Below are 22,385 nucleotides of genomic sequence, written 5' to 3' on the forward strand. Positions count from 1 at the left end.
GGAGGCGGCGGAGGCGATGGCGAATAATTTGCCAAGCTTTTTATTTACTACGCAGCATCCCACATCGCCAGACACGGGTCATCATTCCTCCTTCTTTAAATTTATGGAATGTGATGTTCTGTAAAAATTTCAGTAAGTGGCCCCCTAATACCTCCTTCCCAATTCACTCTCATTTAACTTTACCTTCCTTCCGCTGTCTTTTATTATGGAGGGGGCGGTGGGGTGGATGAGGGAGGGGAGGTGGGAGGGTGGCGGTGGGGGAGTGGAGAGCTGTCTGAGGCGCTCTATTGATGACCTCACGGTAGTATGTGGCAGTGCGACGGGACGAAGCCGCTGATTGGTCGCCCGTGTCACAGCGGCACTTCAAAGCCGGAGAGGAGCCTACAATTGTGGAAGAATGGGCGGAACACATCATTGTATTGCACACCTCTAAAAAAACAGTGCTCTGATTCATAAATATAAAAAGATCCTCTGAGGAGGGCTGTGTTTTTGTGTGATGGCAACTTCACTTCTAGGGGTGAGTCTAAAGGACTTTCTTACTGGTTTAATTAGTTCTTGTCATTGTCCTGCGGAGGGGGATTAAACTTACATCGGTCGCAAAGTAGCAGCAAAGCCAGTGCGTTGGTTATATTTCCAGCAAGCGGTTTGTATGATAAAGACGAGGCTCTGTAAACTGCATATAGGCTGAGTTTGGCGGTCATCGGCGCTCAAAACACGCATGTTTTCCCTGCTGTCCCGTTTGGCATGCATTTGTAAGCGCCGTCTGACGCATTTCACTTGTCTACTTTCTGTTCATCCAGGTAGGAAATCAAGATAATCTTCTCTGTTGATTACCAAAACTTAAACAAAAATACAGCTTATTAGTCGTCTGCTGAAAAACAGGGAAACTGTTTCTACTTGAACGCTATTTCCCGATCCGAAAAGAATGCATTAAAATGCCTGTAATTAATCTGTGTAACTTGTAAGTCGCTTACATATTTTCTTGTCCTTTCAGGAGGAGCCGAGGTTAGGATCGACTCCTTTAGCCATGTTAGCTGCAACATGTAACAAAATAGGGAGTCCGAGCCCTTCACCGTCGACAATTTCGGATAACTCCTCGTCATTTGGAAAAGGTTTCCACCCGTGGAAAAGAGCCGCTGCGAGTAGCTGCAGTCTCGGATCCGGCCTGCCCGGTTTCGGGGTATCGCGTAATGGATCTGGCATCTCGGACTCTTTTGGCACCAACAGCTCCACCGGATCCAGTGCCTTTTCCCTCACGTCCGGTACCTCGTCTAGTTCACACTTTGGAAACGATTATTCGGTTTTCCAAGCATCCGTGTCGAGCAGCTCTCAAGAGTCCAGCCACCAGCCGGTCTTCATCTCAAAAGTGCACACCTCAGTGGACAGTTTGCAGGGCATCTATCCGAGGATGAGCGTTGCGCATCCTTACGAGTCCTGGTTCAAATCGTCTCATCCCGGGATCCCCACGGGAGACGTTGGTACCACCGGAGCCTCTGCATGGTGGGATGTGGGAGCGGGATGGATTGACGTTCAGAACCCTAATGGAGCAGCAATACAGACGTCCTTACATTCCGGTGGACTCCAGACCTCCTTGCACTCTCCCCTGGGCGGATATAACTCTGATTACTCGAGTTTAAGTCACTCTGCTTTCAGTACAAGTCCATCTCCACACCTGTTGACAACCGGCCAACACCTGATGGACGGTTTCAAGCCGGTGTTATCCTCTTATCCCGACACAAGCCCCTCTCCTTTAACCGGGGCAGGAGGGACTATGCTCTCCGGGGGTCCACCTGCGTCTTTAGCGGGGTCTCCGAGGTCATCTGCCCGGCGGTACTCGGGAAGAGCCACCTGCGACTGTCCAAACTGCCAGGAGGCGGAGAGACTGGGACCGGCGGGCGCCAGCCTCCGGAGGAAAGGTCTCCACAGCTGTCACATTCCAGGCTGTGGGAAGGTTTACGGGAAAACCTCGCACCTAAAGGCGCATTTGAGGTGGCACACAGGCGAGAGGCCGTTTGTGTGCAACTGGCTCTTTTGCGGAAAAAGGTTCACTCGCTCCGACGAGCTCCAGCGACATTTACGCACACACACAGGGGAGAAGCGATTCGCTTGTCCGGTATGCAACAAGAGATTTATGCGTAGCGATCACCTGAGTAAACACGTAAAAACTCACAGCGCCGGGGGATCTGCCGGCTCTGGCTCCGGGGGTAGCGGAGGGAAGAGGGGGAGTGATACCGACAGCGAGCACAGTGCACCGGGAAGCCCTCCATGCCATTCCCCAGACCTGTTGCACCCACCTGAGTCGGCCCAGGGAGTAGGCATGAACGGGCTCTAAAAAACTCCCCCAGTGAAGTGAAAACTGTAAAACAGCAAAGTGTCGTGATGGAATTGTCCGAGAGGACATGAAAGTGGACATACTTTGGTGCATCATCATTGTCATTTAATGAGAAAATCGGCCTCTATGTTTCTTTGACTCTTTCCAAGTGCTTAAGACGTCCAATTGAATAATTTCATAGCCGTGCCATCAGAAACTTCTCATCTGCGGTGTGAAAGTGTAGTCAAGTCCTTGTGTGACACACTGTGGGAGGGCACGAGCAAAACTTTTTATTTTTCTTACTGTTTTTCTTTTGCAGCCCGATCCTGAATACGCCTGATGTTTTATTTGTCCGGTATAAGACGCGAAAGACAGAAAACACTGCTGTCAAAATTGTAGGGCCTGAAAAAGTTGAGCAACTGCTATCATGCATATTGTTGAAAACCAAACACTGGCACTTTATTATCGAGCAGGGGAAACTGTTGCTGTCAATGTGGATGGACTGCTCGATAGGAACAAATACCTGTAGAGTATGGCGGTGAGACACGGGAGTGATGATCCCATTAAATAAAGTGATAAAGGAAGAGCAGGTGTATATATATATATATATATATATATATCACTGCTATTCTCTTCGCAGCCTACACTATGCGCCAACTTTATCACTAGGCCTGTTGAGGTTACTTAGACTTCGCTGCAAAATGTGTTGTATATAATTACAAATGTAGGTTAGAATAATTACAGCCCAGTGTAAAGGTGAGCAATGTATTTGTCCAGGAGACGATTTTGTATAGGTATTTCTAGCTGTATATGGACTCTAGTAAATATTTGAAAATATACGGAAATGTACTTGGATTTTCTTTGATATGATATAAAATGTATTGTGGGGAGTTATATTTAACCACGACTTTTTCTTGTATTTAGGGATCTATCATTAGGCGCACTTCGAATTTATTTGTAAAGTTTTGAAATCATTTACTGTTTACCCACTCGTTTAATTTAAGTAAGCATGTTGTAAAGTGATTTTAATTTTACAATGATATTTTTTTCTTTCTCTCTCTCTCTCTCTCTCTCCTTCTCTCTCTTACTCCGAGAATGGCTTTTTATGTGAGCCACTCAATAAAGTCAGTATGAAATCAGAAGCACCTGATCGACTCAGTTTGTCGGATTGCTGAGTCATTTAAAAAAAAATGTAAACGCCTAAAAGAAACTCATAAATTACACTTTGCCTTCATGTTACATTACAAGTCCGTGTGTTTGCTATTAAAGTGAAAAACTGTAGAGTTTCATGATCTCCGTAACGGCCTCCAGCAACACCAGGCCCTTGCTCACATCTTAATTTAAATTTCAATAATAAAATGTAACAATTATTTAGAAACGGGGAGAAAATTCAGTGTTATTTTAAAAAAAAAATCTATTTAGCTTGAAATAAGTCATTATCGTTTAAAAAAAATCTGTTAAGCAGAAAAATTCAGCCTCTTAAGTTTTCTGAGGACGCGGCTTTACCATTAAACCACCGTTTATGATGAGTTAATTTGCGTATAGTAAATACTCGCAGCAACACACTGTAATTACCATTTTTATTTTGTATTTATCACTACTATTCTTCTTTGTTTCATTCTTTATTTCCATCCAAATCTCCAATATATTTTCATCCTCAGGTTTTTTCTTCTCACTGGTCATTCTTAAAACACTCGTTTTTCTTCCGTTTTTGTAAATGTTACTAATAAATGCACAGCAGGTTGAGAGCCTACGTTATTTATTTTTGTGTGTAAACATTTAGTCAGAAAATTACTTAAAATCAAGATTCGAAGCAAAAGCACAAGAAATCTGTGGACTTTTCCATTCAGATGTGCTCATTTACTTTACTTGCCTAACACAGAGACTTTTATTTCATTTAGTTGAACATCGTATTTCATGTCATTACAGCTGAAAATAGAGACCGTCTGTCTGTCTTTTTCTTTTTTCTCTTTCTGGTTTCTGGGTTTAAGGCGTCAAATCTCAAGAGCCGATTGTAACATACAGCGTGCGCACTGACGTAACATTTCCCATCTTCTAAACTGTTTTACAAAAAATAAAAAGTGATGCGTAGGGAAACTAATATAATAAAAACTGAATTATTCTGAGTTTTTTTTTCTTTCGGAACTCTGAGAAACAGCTTAATCTCTAAACTTCAGAAAGGAGGCTTTGAATTTAAAGCTCTGTAGCGCCATCTAGCGCTATTCTGCTCAACCGACAGTATTTAAAGACCAGCCCTGGATCATCCTGATCAGATTTAAAGCTCGGATTTATTTTCACTTCGTAGAAAGCATATTGCGATGCCTTAAGCAATTCTGATATATATCTGATATTAAAGCATGGTTACATTTATAATTGTTGATGCCAGACCTGATTAAAAGTTTAGCCTCTGATTTCAGCTAATCGTCTAATCATGGAATATGCCCTTTTGTAAGTTTACCCACCTCGTCCTCGTGAAGTGTTACTGAATCTTCAGACAAAGTTCTGACTCGGACAGTTGTAAGACTCCTAAACATACTTTGTACTTGTAAACAATGTTAAAGTGATCATTAAAAAAATAAAGTCCTTACACTCACAGCTGCTCTGTTTAGCAGTACGCGAGGAAAGCTCATCAGAGTGACTGGATATTTTCTGGGTACATCAAGCTCACAGTCTCCAGATGTTTTGCTGACATGATCTGAAAAAGACTCACAATAGCAAACAGACTCAGTTTCATCTGCTTTTCAATATTATTTTTAAATACTTCCACACTCATTTGCACATTTTCATACAAATAAAGTTGCTCTACTGTGGTCCAAGGGTGAAAGAAAAATGAAACAGAGGAGTGCACAAATGATTGACTAAACATATACTGAGTTCACGAATCCCCAAAGTGCTTTGGCATGTGGGATTTGAATATAGAGACATTAAATACTACAGCACTTACACAGCTTTAACCAAAGATTTTGTAGCTGATTTATATGTAGCTGGTCTGCTTAATAAATGTTTAGGCAGTCAAATTTCCCTTTAAGCATAAAATGTAGAACATTTTTTTGTTTGTTTTTTAAATTCTGGCTCATTTAGGGTGAAAAGACTTCATGATTCAAATAAAGTAAACCTAAAACTGAGTTTTAAAAAAATAATATCATAATAATAACTAATTTTTAATTAGTTCAGCATTGTATTTGTGGCTTACCATATTACTGCAAGTTAAGTTTATAAAGTGATGCATCTTCATTTTTTTTTTATTAAAATCGTTTTAAACATTTCAGTCAGAACACAACAGGCTTGTAGTTTTAAAAGCCGCCTCCAAAATAATCTAACCAGCCAAAAAGTGATCAGTTAATATGAGAGACTCATCTCAGCCAAACGTTTCAGTGCACCACTCCGTGTTGTCATACCATTAGCACCTTACTAGACTGTTGTTGCATCGCGTGGTCCTCAGAGGAACGTCCCACCGCTGGCCTCATTTGAATTAAGCTGGCCACAGGAAGTGCACGCATGCCAGGATGAAGAGGATGGGCCTGCCAACTGTGGATGAAGGCCACAATAACAGCTATGGTCAGAGCACACAGTGTGTTGGCAGTTTATCGTTGATCCGGTCACCTAGAAAACAGGAAAGAAATAATATTATGCCAATGATGCTAAAAATTAGCATCGATTTATGATTTTAGGGTTGTTTAATGAATCTAAAGCCAAATCTTTTGGAGGATAGATAGATAGATAGATAGATAGATAGATAGATAGATAGATAGATAGATAGATAGATAGATAGATAGATAGATAGATAGATAGATAGATAGATAGATAGAGAAATGAGTGAATGAGAAATAATATTTTATCTGCAAGGTAAATTTCTGTTTTCCAGAAACAGACAAAAGTATGTACAACTTTAGAGAAATAGGAATGATCACCTACAGACAAGGTTCTTGATTTGACGTTTTTCATTTCTACTTAATGAACATTTGAGCCGTAAGTGAGATCTGAGCCACAACCCTCCATTTTTTCTTGTAATCAAATGGCAAAACTTCCATAAAAAACTTAACCAAAGCTTCGTCTTTGCTGTCATTGGACAGAAATTACTGGCTTTTAAAAAGAAAATGCCAGATTGGAACTCATGTACCTTTTCAGATCTGTTACTCCCTGTATTTCAATACTTCATGCTTGAAAATAATTTAATTAGCTTTATTTTTCTCTTACAACCACTATTTACCTAAACCTTGAAAATCACAGATTTGTGTTTCATATAATCTCATTAGAGCAGTTTTGGATCATTAAAAACATCAACATACAAACAACTTTACCCTAACTTCATTGTTTGAAACGACACACGCTGGCTCACCAGTTGTACGGTAGAGAAATGGCTCCATCAAGTGGCACGATATTGTAAACATTAGACATCCACTTTAATTCGGATTTCTAAACTCAAGTATCTTAGATTAACCGTGTCACACAATCAAGCTAAATAAAGCTTGTATTCCAAATGAAAAGACTCTTGAGAAACTACAGATTGTAAAATGCCCAGTGAAGACCTTTGCAGGCAGTATACAGACTTTTTCGTCCATATATTTTTGGACAATTATTAATTTTTTTGCCAAAAAACCCCAGATGCGATTGAACGGCAGTCTTTCCGTTTTAATTCAAGGGGTTTTCATAAGTATTGCTGTTTAGGAACCGCAGCTATTTCTGTACACAGTCCTCAATTTTAACAGGCTTAAAAATAATTGGACTATTGACTGACAAGCATACAGCTCAAACCTGTTTCCTGATTTCATCACAGATTAAGCAGATAAAAGATCTGGAGTTGATTCCTGTGGAACCTGTATTTTGTATCTTTTCACTGGAGCTCTTAATAGAGTGTGCAAAGAGATGTTGGTGATAGTGAAAAGACAATAATTAGATTGAAAAAACAAAGTAAACCAACCCGATTGGCAGCCGAAACTTTAGGAGGGGCCAAATCAACAATCATACAACAAAGGAATGCACTGGCCAGCTCAACAACATCAAAAGGCCTGAAAGACCAAAGAAGACAACAAAATTGCACAACTTCCCAACATCCAAGTTAAGAACAAGAAGGTAGGAGTGCCACTGTCAAGGTCTCTACATTTACATTAATACCTTTATTAATGTAAATACCAAGAGTTAACAACATGATGCAAGCCACTGGTTACACTGAAGAACAAGAAAGCCTCAAAATGAAAACAAACAAACAAAAAACATAAATATATTGTACAACATCCATCCATCTGTTTTCTTCCACTTGTCTAATTCGGGGTTGCCCTTTCCAGCTACCATAGGACAAGAGGTGTGGTACACTCTGGACAGGTCACCAAGTTAATCTGTGCAAAGTTTTTTTGTTTTGTGCAGACAGACAACTATTCACACCGATGGGCAGTTTTGAGTCACCAATTAACCTTTGGACCATGAGAGAAATCTGGATTACCCAGAGGGGACCCACGCAAACAAAGGGAGAACATACCAACTCCACACAGCCCGATGGTGGAGTCTTCTTGCTCCAAGGCAACGGTGCTAACTGCTGTGCCACCATGCTGCCCACTATTGTACAATGTACCATTTCTTGTTTTGGTTTTTTTTAAATAAAGGATTTTTTTTCATATTAATTTCATTTTTTCAATTTTTCATATTAATTTAGGTGGAACATCTACAACCATTCTAAGAACAGATAATGTACCAGCAGGAGAAAAAAACAACTTTGCACAGATTAACTTCCAAGATTAACTTCATATGTAGAAGAAAAGGAACTTCTCATGATGACAAGCACACCACACTGTCTGTCAAACATGGTGGAGGCAGTGTTATTGTATGGCAAGGGCAAGTAAGGCTGCTGGTGGAACCAGGTCACTAATGTTTATTGATGATGTGAGTCCTGATAAAGCAGCAGGATGAAGGGTACGGGTCTATATTCTCTTCTTACAGTTTGCCAAATCCTGCAAAAACCAATTAGACAGGGCTTTACAGTGCAAATGGGTAACGGCCCAAAGCATAATGCAAAAGCAACCCCATCAGACACACACAGAACAGGATATATGAAGGAGAATGCACTACATTTCAGTAAAATAGAAACATGAATATAACTAACAGGTTTGCAAATGTTTGCCACTTAGACCTATACACTCTGTATCAGCAGATGATTATTACCCACAGCGAAATCCAAGCTACAGCAACCAAAGGCCGTTTCTTTTTTTACTTCCAGTGTCATAATCTACTCAAGAGTGCTTATTGCATTCCTGGAGAATTGCTTGAGGATGAAAGGGCTTACATCAGAGACCACAGGCCAGTCGAACAGTTCTGAAGGAACATTTCAGCTTTAGCAGGATATTCAGTAACAACAACAATAACAGCCGGAAGATTCCTCAAGTTGTAACTTACATACACGTCTACTACCGAGCTCTGCCCTTATCTTTTTTTTATATGAGCGCTAAATCATCAGTGTAAGTTACACTGTAACTTATCCTTAAGTTTGTGCTAACGATTAAGCTCCTTTTATGTTGTTACTCGAAATGCAGCGATAAAATGCCACAGTGAAGACCATGAAAAAACAACAAACACATTCAGTAAACTGAGAAGCAAGAGAAATGGTAGGTTTTTCTGTTGTTTTTGGCTTAACTATACACTGCGTGACTTTCACGCGTTGCAACCATGTACAAATAATATATATATAATATATATATAAATACATAAAACCAGTTATGCTTCTTCAGGCTGTGTAAATTAACCTTATTTCATGTCGGTGCACCAGCCTGTCTAATATGTTTTTGCAACCCCTATAGCGCTTATCAGTCAAGTCACACTTACATCGAAACCACGAGTATCGCTCACTTTCATGCGTGCGTAAACACTGTGTTGCATTGTGGATATTGTAGGCACTGTCTACCTAAGGCCACTCCTCCTCCGGGATTCCGGTAATAATTTAAACTTCCAGTCCCAAAATGCTTAGTGGCCAAAGGCAAATAGACTAAGAAGAAGCTGTGACGTGAGGAGGTCGGGGTTCTCGTTTTCACGCCCTAAAAAGCAGCGCTGATGATACTGGATTGACCTCTTTTCTAGCCAAAGAGCTGAAGGAAATCTACAAACATCTCGTGCTGACGGTTAGATCAAACTTTGATTTCTTTGTCTCGTATCTAATAGTTTTTCGTCTTGGTGTTAATATTAGGAGCACTCAGACGAACAGCCGAGGCGTTAGACTTTATGACTTTGTCGCTACTCAGTGAAGTCTACACCTGTTCAGGTGCGAAAATGGCAGTGACGCGTGTCTTGATGTTGTAGATGTGTTTAGAGAAGCTGGAGCTGAGGGACTTTGTGTTAAAATGTTTCTGATCGGATTGTGAATGAATCAAAGATTTGCTTGATAGTGTTTTCATCAGATCAGAGGGGAAAAAATAATGTTGGCGTGAATTTAATTGGAGCTGTTTGCTTAGCCTCGAATAATAATGGAAAGGAAATGCAATGCAGATCAAGTAAAGCCACCGTGCAGTGTTTCTTCGGAAAATACACGATCTGTAGTACAATAGGACTGGACTTTGATCATAGGAAGAAGCTCTTTGTGAAGTGACTAGTGTGTCATAGGCTTGACAAGACCAACCTGTTTTTGTGCACTGGTGTAAGAAACCACATTATTAATGACTGACTCACTGTGACAACTATTGAATGGGTAGTGTCATTTTACGCAAACAAGTAACAAACTGAAGAGTTCAGACAGTTTGGAGCAGCTTTCTGTAACAGACTGAAGCTCCGCCGAAACCCTGGGGCCCATTCTGCCTGACGAAACACCTGTGAGACAGAACAAAGCTGTAGCTTTACTTTTATTGTGAAGGTTGTTGCCACCTGTCACAACACTTTCAAATTCATCTAGATTTATAGATATTTGTAGGGCTGCCACTTGCTTTTATATTAAATCCAAACTGGAAGTAAAATAATGGTATCCCATTAATAAAGTCTTAATAGTGGGGTAATATTGTGGAAATAAAGAGACAGTAGCTACATAATACAATTTAATTAGCGTTCAATTACCAAGTTAGAGTTTGAGATCAAGCATGGTTTTCAGCAGAATTATATTAGACAGAAATGTGTATAATGGGATAATAACTAGATGTAATAATATGGAAACAAGTGCCAAGAACATTTTAATTCCAAATATTTACACAGAAATTATAATTTTCTTGCACAGAGGTTATATTTTTTTTAACAGTACCATACTCTTTTTAACAAACATTTGCTTTTGTTATTAAGCTGTTATTTACATTTCAGTCTAATATCATCCAGCTAAAAGCATCCTTTAATACCAAGGCATTTCTTAGTTATTATCTTCATAATTAAATTGTATTGCTTGATTATTATATCCTTAGTTCCAGATTATTTCTTGTTTTGTTTGAAAAAAAAAAGAAGCAAATATTCAAATGTTTATAAATATTTCGCTTTAGTAGTGGTTTAATTGTCATCTGATTGCTGTTCATTTTCTGATGATCAGCTGATTTGCACTGGGATTCCTATTATATTGTTTGAGGAGTAATGTAATTACGCCCCAAAATAATGAATCCATGTTTATGTTTACAGATGAAAATATGGCAGCTGGAAGAACCAGGTCCTTCCGTCGTGTTGGGAGTCTCATGCGGAGTAAATCCGAGGGCACCCTGATTGATCTGACTGACAGCGCCCCACCCAGCAATAACTTGAATGGTAAAAAGCTCGGTTTCAAACTTAAGTGACCCGTGCTTTGAATTTGAACATGTGGTAATAATGTTAACCCCCATCTCGATTTTCACAGGTGGGCTCGTGTCAGGACAGACACAAAACTCTGACTGGACATTTTTGCAGTCAAACGTTTCACTTTCATCTCCGACTAAAAATCCTTTTTGGAACAAGATATCTGCGTCAAACCCTTTCTTAGAAGATATTGTACACATCGGCACAGACAAGCATAGTTTTGACTCATCAGATTTACATGAAGACCATAAAGGGCATCAGTACACAAGTAACGACGATGCCATCAGCACTTCTTCCGATGAAGGCAACGTGAGCAACTTTCTGGAGAGCAGACAGAACATCAGCAACAAGTCTGGGAGATGGAGGAGTACTTCACACATCATGGATGATATAGAAAGAAAGGTGCCGAGACAGGAGAACACCTTCGCACCTCCCGTGCCGGTGCTGAGTCCAGATTTTGAGTGGCTAAAGAATGACAGAGAGGCCTATAAAATGGCTTGGCTGAGCCATAGGCAGCTAACACGCTCATGCCTGGACCTGAATGTGATTAGCCAGAGCCCTGGATGGGCTCAGACCCAGGCCACTAACTTTCAAGTTATCTGCAAGATTGGCCACGCTGGCGGCTCAGTACAGTTACCGGAGTCAGGAATTACCATCCATATACCAGAAGGACATGTTCCTCCTGGAGAAGTCCAGGAAGTTACACTCAAAGCAGTGCTAAATCCTCCCCCTGGACTCAACAACAACTACATGACAACCATGAGTCCCCTCGTTGAGGTGGTTCTCAGCAACATTAACACAAAGGAAACTTTGTCCCTGGAGATAAAACTGTCAGGAGAGGTGAAGAGTGATGATTCAAGTCAGGTGATGACCACTTTATACGGGCTGGTGTCCAACAAAAGAACAGGCCCTTACAACAGATTGAATGACTGTTACGTTCACAAGAATATGATGCAGTTGAAGCTCCAGGATCTGAAGACACACTTTTTTGTTATTGCAGTTGCAGAGGCCTCTGCACTGCAGTCCCCTGCTACATCAGTCTGGGATTACCTTGACCGCAAAATCACTGTCGCAGTTTATGGTCCCAGATACATCCACCCATCATTTAAGATCGTGATAGTTGTCTGTTGCCATGAGGACGTTCCACCAAAGCTCCCGTTTTCTGATATCTGCAGAGGCAACAAATACCTGCCTCCTGTTGTGCTGCAACTTTGGGGAAAACATCGCTTTAAACCAGACAAGCTCAGCAACCTTCATGTTGAAGTCGGCATTACTGACTCGATGTTTAAAATCAAAGCTGAAGACAAACTGAAAGAAGTGAGAGAAAGTCAGCTGAAAATAGGGACAGTTTTGCATCTGCCCATTGCATTATCTAGTTCTGGTAATGCAGACATGACCCCTTTTAAACTAGATTTACAAGTGAAGGAATCAAACAGTTCAGCTATTGCAGATTTTCAGGTGCCTTCCCCTCCTGCTGCACCCATCAGATCAGAAAAGCGAGCGACCAGACAGATAGAAAGGCCGGTCAAAATGATAAAACCTATTCCCATCACTGAGGAATGTCATTCAAATTTACCAGAATTCACAGACAGGCCCGTGAACTTGCAGTGCTACGGTGTGGCCCTAAAGTCTGTCTTTCGTCAGCCACGTGTAGAATATCTCCTGGAGTACTTCAAGGGTGACACGGTGGCTCTCCTTTCCAGAAATCCAGTTAAGTCTGTGGGAAACTCAAAAGTCAAAGAGTGGTATATCGGATTCCTCCGAGGGAAGACTGGTTTGATTCACTGCAAAAACATCAAACTCATAACTAGGGACCAGGTGATGGACTTCTATGACATTGAAGTGACCACAGAAGTCCTTCTGGAGAACATGACGAAGCCCTTTAAGAAACTTACTTACATGTACTCTGCCATCCAGACACTGGTCACCGAGCACATTACCAGCTGGAGATGTTTTGCAGATGCTTTAGGGTATAGCAAGCTGCCTCAGGACGCACTCATACGGAGGCATGCTGAAACTGAGCCCGATAAAGTGGCGTGCATTCTGGAGAAGCTGAAGGAAGACTGCCACACTGTGAGGGGCAGGAAGTTTCTGCATGAACTCATCGTTGTAAGTACAGGAAGTAAATAGTGGCCTTGTTTTTGGTCCATTTTCATTATGCTTGCAACATGCTAGGTTCATCCCGATGTCACGTTCCCCAGTGTCAGGTTAGCAGCTATAGTGGCTGCCTAATACTCATGCTGCTTTATCTTAGATCAATGCTGAGAGTGTTCGTGTTTTTCCTCTGGTCTATAATACAGTTTATCAATATATGGTTTTTTTTGTCTTTGTATGTTGACTAATCTTTGAGTTACTAGCTATAAAGACTTTTCTTCTCTTTAACGTCATGAACTAGCAGGCAAAAAAATACACCAGAAATTTGCATTTAAGTCCTATTTCCAGAAAAATGTGACCTAATTACAAAAAAAATCCACAAACCTCATTTGATGTTGGAACTATTTTCTTTCTAAAAACTACAGACTTCACACTGTGAAAAAGTAAGCATGGATCTACCCGACCTGGAACTACATCCCCCTCCGCTCACCTGAGCAACATTAGGTCGCTGCAGGCTTCCTTTACCTGACAGCTTTGGGATGAACTATTCCTTTAAAATCCCCTCTGCTTTGCCTCACACTGTATTCTCTAATTGCTTTCATTATAGCTAATTTGTATTTTTACTATGGTTGTCAAGGGCCTGCTGAGGATGGATTCAGTGAGTCTTGTTGCCCAGGTCATACAGAACACTGTCATTCTGTCCACCGCCGTGGAACTGGGAATTCGATGGCGGGAGCTCGCTGAGAAAATGGGAAAGTTCTCAAGCACACAAATAGCTAAGCATGAAGCACCACATCGAGGGAAGAACGGTGAAGTCGGTCCCCAGGTCAGTTAAATGTTTTGTTTTAGGAAAGTTATTCGAAGTTTCACATCTGACAATTAAAAAAAGAATAACGATGTGTTCTGTTTCAGTCAATGTGGAAGCCTGCCTATGACTTTCTGTACTCCTGGAGTCTTCGCTATGGAGATAGCTACAAGGACCTAATCCAGGATCTGCACCTGGCCCTGGACAAAATGAAAAACCCTGCCACGAGACATTGGAGGCACCTGACCGGTGTGCTCGTCACAGTGAACTGCCTCGATGTCTTTCGAGCCTCTGCTTACCCAAAAGCCTAAATCTCCTCTTCCAGCAATCAAAACATCTTTTGTTACAAGGTGGTGAGGTTCGAATGATCATGTTACATATCTTTTCTGGTTGTCTTGTGGCTTTGCTTACTTTGTCTCGATGTTCATTTTCTGCACAGAGCATTAGAACCGATGTTATTAAAACTCACACAGCTACATGCATTATATATTAGAACAGCTAGCACACTGTTGAGAAAAATATGAGAAAATTAAAGTGTGATGTCTGTTATAGTGAAATGCCACATGTCGTTAAAGTTAATTTTCCTTCTGTCGAATCTCCATGAGGTTAGCCAACTACCATCAGGTGTCCTGGGTATTAACAATGCTCCTGATGTGTAATTATTTGTCAGATAAAAGATAAAAGCTGCTCATGAGTCAGTTAAAACAACTAAATAAAAGCAGAATGAGTCCAGAGGCACTCTGTTGGTTAAAATTATTTACAAAAAATAATAATACAGTTACACAAATCCATCCTCTATCGTCGATATGCGAAAAGGGTTTTTTGTTTTTTCCCTCCAACTATGTCATCTTTCTATAACTTTTCTATAAATGTTTCCAAAATTCTAACCAGCAGAGTGCCTCAGGACTCCTTCTGCTTTATTTGTTTGTCTTTTTATTCCTTTGCCTTTCAGTCGAAAGGTAATTTTACACAAATTTGTATTATTAAAAATACATTCCCAATACATGTGCTGTTTCTACACCTTTCAAGACGCTTCCACCAACAGTTTTTGCATAGTTATTGTAACCAATAATTGGTGAGTTCTCTGAAACAGGATCCACAGCAAGGCTCCTCTAAGTGTTTGTATCAGTGGAGTTTAAAAAAAGTTTAAGGCTTTTCTGTAATATAATGTAAAGTAGCTGCATGAAACCGATAAATGTGAACACTGTTGCAAAAAAAAGAAAAGAAAGAAATCTAGGGTTGCATTTCTGAGTCCGTGAATGAAGTGTTAGGTCTGCGTGCTGAAAATAAAAACGCATGACCAAAGTCAAAGTACCCTGATGGCAGTAAATAAACTGTTAAAGAGCTACTATAATGTAACTTAAACTGTTGTTTTCTTAAATATTAGTGCTATTTTTATAATGTAATGTAATATTTTAGACATGCACAAAACAGTACTTTTATAATGTATACATTGTAATTGCAGTGTGTTCATGATTCATAATGTAATGTTGGGTTTTTTTGTCAAATGGAGAGTGGTGCCATGTACAGTACACACTGCCTTCAGTCTTTGATACCACATTGTATGTAAAAAAAAAAGAAGAAAAAAAGAAAGAAGAATAAGATGTGAATAAATATAAAAAATATAAATCTATTGTGATCATCTTTTGTTTTAATATACAGGTACAGAACTCCGATGATTGCATCATAACAGTAAGGTCTTTGTGCATCCCAGTGATGAAAATAGACAGACAGATAAAGATAGATATTTTAACAATATTTGAATACTTCAAAGCTTATATGTGTCTCCTGTTTTTCCAGTTTTAATGAAGTCAAACGACACATCTTGTGTGTCAGTGTTTTCCATTGATCTTCTCTTGCTGTTTGCTTTTACCTGTTTGTTTAAGCTAGTTTCAGTCGAAAGCATTATGTGCCAGTTCTCAGTTAAACAGAGAGCAGAGAACACTGAATTGACTTTCCTTTTGCTCACTGATTACAGTGCGGGAAAAGTAAATCAAGACAGGAAAGTGGTATCAGGCAGCAGAGTGAAGTGCTGAGGTGATTGTATAAGATGCAACAATGCTTTTTCTAAGGACTGATAAACCTGCATAATATTAATTTAGCAGGACAAATGTTACAGGTAACATTAGGAACAAAAGACACAAATATCTATTGCAGACAATCACAAGGCAGCAACTCAATGCATTTCAACATGTAGACATGGTCAAGATGACCTACTGAAGTTCAAACTGAGCACCAGAATGGGGAAGAAAGATGATTTAAAAGACTTTTAATGTAGCATGGTTGTTAGTGCCTGACATACTGATCTGGGTATTTCAGAAACTGCTGATCTGCTGCGATTATCCCACACAGACATCTCTACGGTTTACAGAGAGTCATCCAAAAATCAGAAAATGGGCAGCAGAGGTGATAAAAAGCCAGGAGTAACTCAAACAACCACCTGTTACAACCAAGGTATGCAGAAAAGCATCTATGAAAGCACAACATAGAAGCAGATGGGCTACCGTAGAAGAAGCTGTCAGCTAAAAACAAGAAACTATGGCTACACAAGGGGTCACTAAAACTGGACAATAGAAGACTGGAAAAATGTTGCCTGGTCTCATGAGTCTGAGTTTTTGATGAGGTCAAATAACAAAGCACCATCCTTTTATGACCACAATGTTCTCATCTTTTGATGGCTGCTTCCAGATGGATAACCATATCTTGCCACATCTCAAAGCAAAGATCATCTCAAACTGGCTTCTTCAACACAACCATGAACTCACTGTTTTCAACTAGACTCCACAATCACCATCACGGATGTGCAGCTGACAGATCTGCAGGAACTGTGTGATGCTATCATGTCAATATGGACCCAAATCTCTGAGGAATGTTTCCAGCAGCTTATTGAATCTGTGGCACAAAGAATTACGGCACCTCTGATGGTGAAAAGTGAAACCACACAGCCTACTTTTGTATGCATCAGATTATTTTTCATAGTAACACCACACAAGCCTTATCCCCCATTTTCAGTAGTGCTACCACTTCATAGAAAAGAAGCTTTTTCTTTAAGATTAATCAAACTTTGTTGTTTCTTCTAAAAAAAGAAAAAAACATTCATTCAGGTCAAATCACCAAGACAGTGGGACAGTGAGGAAATCAAAACTCACAGCATATTTGAAAAACAGTCAAATTCTTCATAGAAACACTCAAATTATCCCCAGAGACAAGAATGGCCCCAGATAGAACTAAAGGTTTAGTAACACATTTTAAATTTGACATGCTTATTTTGAGAAGACCAGAATATTGGATCCCCACGGCTATTTTTAAAGCGCTGCTCTGTGCACACTTCATCCTTCATTAGGAAATGGGACAAAAGGTTCCCTGTTTTAGTCATAATAACCACTGGTAGGTCCAGAGAAATGATTTCTCTGTGAGATTATCTCCACGATCCTTGGGTTCAAGCATTCGATCCTTTTAAAAAAGCAATAATGTGAGCTATAATGAAACATTTGTAATTAAATATCCATAAAAATAGCATTCTGAAGCTGTAAACATACTAGTTATTGACTAATGTGATGTGTTCAGGACACAGAATGACTCATCCAATTAATATAGGAAGTAGATGCATTCAGAGTGTACCAATTACAAATGAGCCCTACAGAACTTAAACAGGGCTAAAAATATGCAAAACTGTGAAATAATATAGTGGTTTAGTCTTTATTATATACACATATATATATATTGGATAACAAATGCTTTTTATAGACATTTTTTAGTCATTTAATAGTGAAGGATGTGCTTCAGATTTGGTGTCTCAACAGGAAATGTTGTAAAGTCTGTGCTGATTCTATCACAGTGAAGTGATTCAACAATTAAAGTGTTCCAGTTTGAAAATGGACAGTGTGTTTTCGAGTCCCTGTTTTTTAGGTGCGCTGAGGCGTTAAACTTTGAAGCTAACACGATGTGACCACTTTTGTTTTGGGAGTCTTTTATAGCAGCAGTGTGACAGTGCAGATAACAGTTTATAGCATTCAAATCGATGCACGTCAGAGTCTTTTTCTTATGTTTGCAAACTAGCTCATACTTCTCCTATGAATTAACTGCAGGCCGACAATAAAACTACAGTTTATGATCCATAAAATGAGACTTTGTTCCAGTAATTTGCCCCGATCATTCACACCGTCTTCTGCTTTGTTTCACTCAAAACTCAAAGCCCACAGGAGCTACTAAGTGCTTCTCATTAGATATCAGCACATCAAGAAGTCTTTGTCACTGACACCCCGGCCAAAACTCTGCGCAAAGTCCTGCTCATAAGTCAGAACATTTTCAACTGTGTCAAGGAAGATGGTGTTAAGCTCCTTGGAGTTGGAGTTGAGAACAAAATGAGACACTGAAAATGTTCCCACACTTGTACCAACTGCACCCCTTAAAACTTTAAGCTCTCATCATCAATCTAAGCACAGGGGAGGCTTGTTCTGCTACGTTCAGGTTATGTTTGTACAGCACACATTCATATATTTCCTCTCATTTCACTAGAGCCAAAGCCCACTGCAGATTTTAACCCTGTTCATCATTGCAGTGACGAGCATGAGATCCCACAAGCAAAGCTCATCTCAGTCTGCTCCGCTGATCTGTGTGGGATTAAGGAGACGTTGGCATAATATTATTTCTGACCAGGGAGATAAAAAATTCTTCATTGCTTGTTGCTTTTTCTCTTTTCCAAACTATCTGCCAAGGAAACCTTTGGCCTATTAATTTTTTTTTTCATGTACATTTGGATGATGAATTAACTGAGTCATTATTACAGTTGAGTATCCTCTACCTGCCCTCAGATCTTATGGTGTGTGACCATTTATGCTGCCTTCACATTCATTAAGGAGAAAATGCACTACCTTATATTTCATTCCTTCACAGTTAAAAGCCGATAAAGCCGAGCAGAACAAGATCAAGAGAGCATTTCTGCGCTTGTCAACACTAAATCTTCCTTGTACTGACAGATACAGATGATTTATCTAGCTCCTTAAACGTTGGAGTCCTCTGGGATATGTGCTGTATTGGACAAAAAATCACATTTTAAATGCATTTTAGCTTTTCACTTTGCTAGCATTCATAGTTTTCTACTGTTGTGAATATTATGTAATGTTGACTGACAAGGAAAACTTTATTTATCTATTCGTTGAAACCTCCATCGTTACAGAACCGACACTTCCAGTCCAGTCCAGTGGGTGGCACTGTTGCATTGACCAAGTGGTTAGTTGCTCATTCTACGCAGCTCTGACATGTCGTTACCTAACAGCACTCTTGTAATAAATAAATAAAAATAATATCCTAAATTATGTGTTAATTATGTCTTATTTACGTTTAGGGAATAATAATAACTCATCAACATTATGAAACTCTCTCAGGAAGACAAATAAAGCATGCGCAGTAATGCACCTTTATACTCCAATGCCTGCATCTTGTTCTGACCTGCAAGCAGTTTGGATTGTTCCTATTTTTAACTCAACAAAAAAAAAATCTCAACAAGTATCCCTGCTGTTATAAGTGGGCATGCTCAGAGTCCACAGAGTGTGACTCTCTGAAGCCAGCAGCCATGGGAGCCATCCACAAATCACTGTTATGAACAGAAGCATTCCTCTGTCCTCCAGGGTATATAAGGCTTCATTTGGTTTGCGTCCATGATATATGTTGAGGGCAAGAAGTCATTTAGCTTTCAATTTATTAGCCTGGTGATTTATGCACGCTGCAAAGGTAGCAGTGGTGTCTCCCACTCCTTCTCTCCAGCCCCCACTGTCCCCTGCTCTCCACCACTTTCAGATTAGACTCTAATAATTTGGTAATAGATGATGTGAAAGAGGAGAAAGTTCAGCAATTAGAAAAAGTCAGCAGAAAAACATGGGTTTACAGTTTCTTTGGCTGCACTTCATTTATCACTAGTGTTATAGTCACTCAGAGCATGATGAAATGCTGAGACCACAGCAACCTGCACCATAGCTGGACTCCATATATTAGAGAAACAAAAACAAAACCACTAAAAGAATATCTACAATAAAAAATAATGATAGAAAATCAGAGGTGTATCGGTTTAGGTTCAACAGCAATAAGAGACACAATAATTCAGCTGTTTCTACAGCTGAATTTTATACACAGAAATTTTATAGCTGCATTTAACATGCATCCTGTACCATTGCATAATATGAGCGAAAACAAAAGTCTTCAAATCCCTAATACAAAACAGAGATGGTTGTAGTTTTACAGATTTGGAAAGGTCTGTAGTTTCCAGTTTTAGCAGATTTGCAGTGCACAAGCATTTTACAAGGTGTCGATTGTTGCCCGGAGATCAATGTCTTTCTTCTGACTAACAGCCCCGCTCGGAGCCTCTTCCCATGACCACCGCTGGGATGGAGGAAGCTCTGTTACCAAATGACTCACTGGGAAAAAAAACAACCTGAAGTGTTTGGCAGTGTTCAGAGAGGCTTTGTGAGTAATCGCCATCCACATCCTTGGACACTTTACTTTGCTCTCACTCTCACTTTTTCCATCAAGCAACTTTGCAGAGCCCTAGTTTTATCATGCCAGAACCCTGAGATAAAAACTGAGGAAATTTAGAACACACAAATAAACCCGCTCTGCTATTTATAAACATCCGCATCTGCAACTCAAACCAAAGTCCTCAATTTAGCACAATTGCTTTGCCTTCAAGGGGATGGTGGCAAAGTGTTTCCCCTTCTGCTCCCTAGTTAGCAGACTGGTTTATTTTTGCTGATGTGATCACATCCTATCATGCATTGGGTTTTGTCAGGTGTACCATGACGGTGTGGAGGAGGTGCAGAGAGTGTATCTGCTGACGGGGCTAACGTACCAACTGTGACACTCCCACTCCATCGATAATGTACAAACCAGATGGAGGAGAGCTGGGAATGAGACATGGGAATGTGCAGGATTGTGGCATAAGATTTTGACAGTGAGCATATCACTACTGAACCTCTAGTAGTGTTTTTTCTTCCTAATAGGTTTGTGATTTTTACATCATGGCTCCATTCATTCGTCAGACCTGGGGTATTTCTTTTACAAGGGCTTTAAAGGCCTTTGAAGTACCTGCAGGGATGTTTTATGAATTAGTAACTTTTTAAAGAACATAAAACTTGTTCTGAAGTAATCGCACAATTGGTTTGTTTTTTTGTTTTAACTTGTAACTGTTTTATTGAGGGCTGTGATTCCCAATGTGCAACTCCAGGAAATTTTGCCCTTAATATGTATAAACCTGAGTGGTCATGTGATAATTAATGCAGTGGAAAAGAAAAAAAAAAGGTTGTGACAACCAAATGTGAGAGCACTGAAGCAGGATGGATTTTGGTGAAACTGCTAATTACTAATAAACTTTTTTTAAATACTGAAACTACAAGTAAATTCTTGCTTAAAGTATGTACAACAGACAAAGTTCAGCACCTATCAGCCCAAAGATTCATGGGATTACAATGTTTAGGTTAAAAAATAACAATTTAGCAGTTTTTTAATGTTTCCATTTAAATTAAGTTGTTTAATTCAATTATGTTTTATTTATGTAATTATGCAGTGGACCTGAACAGTTCAGGGTTACTGTTCAGGTCTTACTGGATGAAGTGGTCCTATAATTATACAGTATATGAGGCACAGGATTGCCTATAAGTAAATAGATCATGAAAGGTTTTCTGAGTCATTTCATGACTTGACTTTTGCGTAGGTTTGACCAATATCCCTGACAACATTTTAACTGTAGTGGTAAAATGGCAAATTGACCCATTCTTTACTTTTATAGTGTACTTGAACACATAGAGGTTTATACGACATGCCTCATTTACACAAGAACTTTTCTCTAGACCTTAGTGCTTCTCTATCTAACATTCACACACCAATGGATGCAAAGAGCAACTTTGGGTCCGGTCTCTTGGCCAAGGATTAGCTTTCAGACTGGAGCAGCCAGCAGTTGCACCACCAACCTTCTTATTAGTGGATGACCTGCTTGAGCTGCTGACTCACAGCCTCTGCAGAGTAGTCCAATTATCATGCTGGAGTAAAACAGATAATAATTTCCCCTGAAATTCAGAAGCCTAGAAGAAATCAAAATAATATTATACCTGGTTGCTGCAAGGTGTTTTCAACTACAGTAAAAGCCTATTTAATGTCACAACTGCCGGTGATTGCATGGTACATATTCCTTTTTTCATCTCTGTTTTACGACTTCAAAAAATCTAGCAGATGGTAAGAGCAGTTTTAAGCTGCAGATGTCTACATATTACAACAACAAGCAAGCCCTCATCATCCAAATGAAGCTCATACTTCTGCCATGACTGTTGGTTATGTATTGGACAGTCGAAAGTCTAGTCTGATAACATTTTCATACCTTTTCTCCTTTAACTTGAAGTCAAACTTCACATCTTGAAAAGAGCTGGGTGGCCATCACGACCACACAACTTCCACATTGATGAGTTA

General features: G+C 39.8%; 2 protein-coding genes across 3 annotated transcripts; both read left to right on the plus strand.

The window, feature by feature from the left end:
- The first annotated feature begins 245 nt into the window (after positions 1 to 245).
- On the plus strand, positions 246 to 4,088 carry sp8b (sp8 transcription factor b). 2 transcript variants are annotated; one of them, XM_040029581.1, is made up of 2 exons: positions 246 to 517; positions 995 to 4,088. In XM_040029581.1, the coding sequence occupies exons 1-2, from the start codon at positions 497 to 499 to the stop codon at positions 2,330 to 2,332; spliced, it is 1,359 nt and encodes a 452-aa protein (XP_039885515.1). In that variant the 5' UTR covers positions 246 to 496; the 3' UTR covers positions 2,333 to 4,088. The 2 variants fall into 2 exon arrangements, with proteins under 2 accessions (XP_039885515.1, XP_039885516.1); XM_040029582.1 differs by lacking the exon at positions 246 to 517 and adding an exon at positions 528 to 800.
- Positions 4,089 to 9,284: 5,196 nt separating this feature from the next.
- On the plus strand, positions 9,285 to 15,512 carry macc1 (MET transcriptional regulator MACC1). The gene is made up of 5 exons (XM_040029583.1): positions 9,285 to 9,417; positions 10,883 to 11,005; positions 11,094 to 13,141; positions 13,764 to 13,952; positions 14,039 to 15,512. The coding sequence occupies exons 2-5, from the start codon at positions 10,891 to 10,893 to the stop codon at positions 14,240 to 14,242; spliced, it is 2,556 nt and encodes an 851-aa protein (XP_039885517.1). The 5' UTR covers positions 9,285 to 9,417; positions 10,883 to 10,890; the 3' UTR covers positions 14,243 to 15,512.
- The last annotated feature ends 6,873 nt before the right edge of the window (positions 15,513 to 22,385 follow it).

The sequence above is a fragment of the Simochromis diagramma genome, unplaced genomic scaffold, assembly GCF_900408965.1.
Source record: "Simochromis diagramma unplaced genomic scaffold, fSimDia1.1 OVJJ01000361.1, whole genome shotgun sequence".
Taxonomy (NCBI): Eukaryota; Metazoa; Chordata; class Actinopteri; order Cichliformes; family Cichlidae; genus Simochromis; species Simochromis diagramma.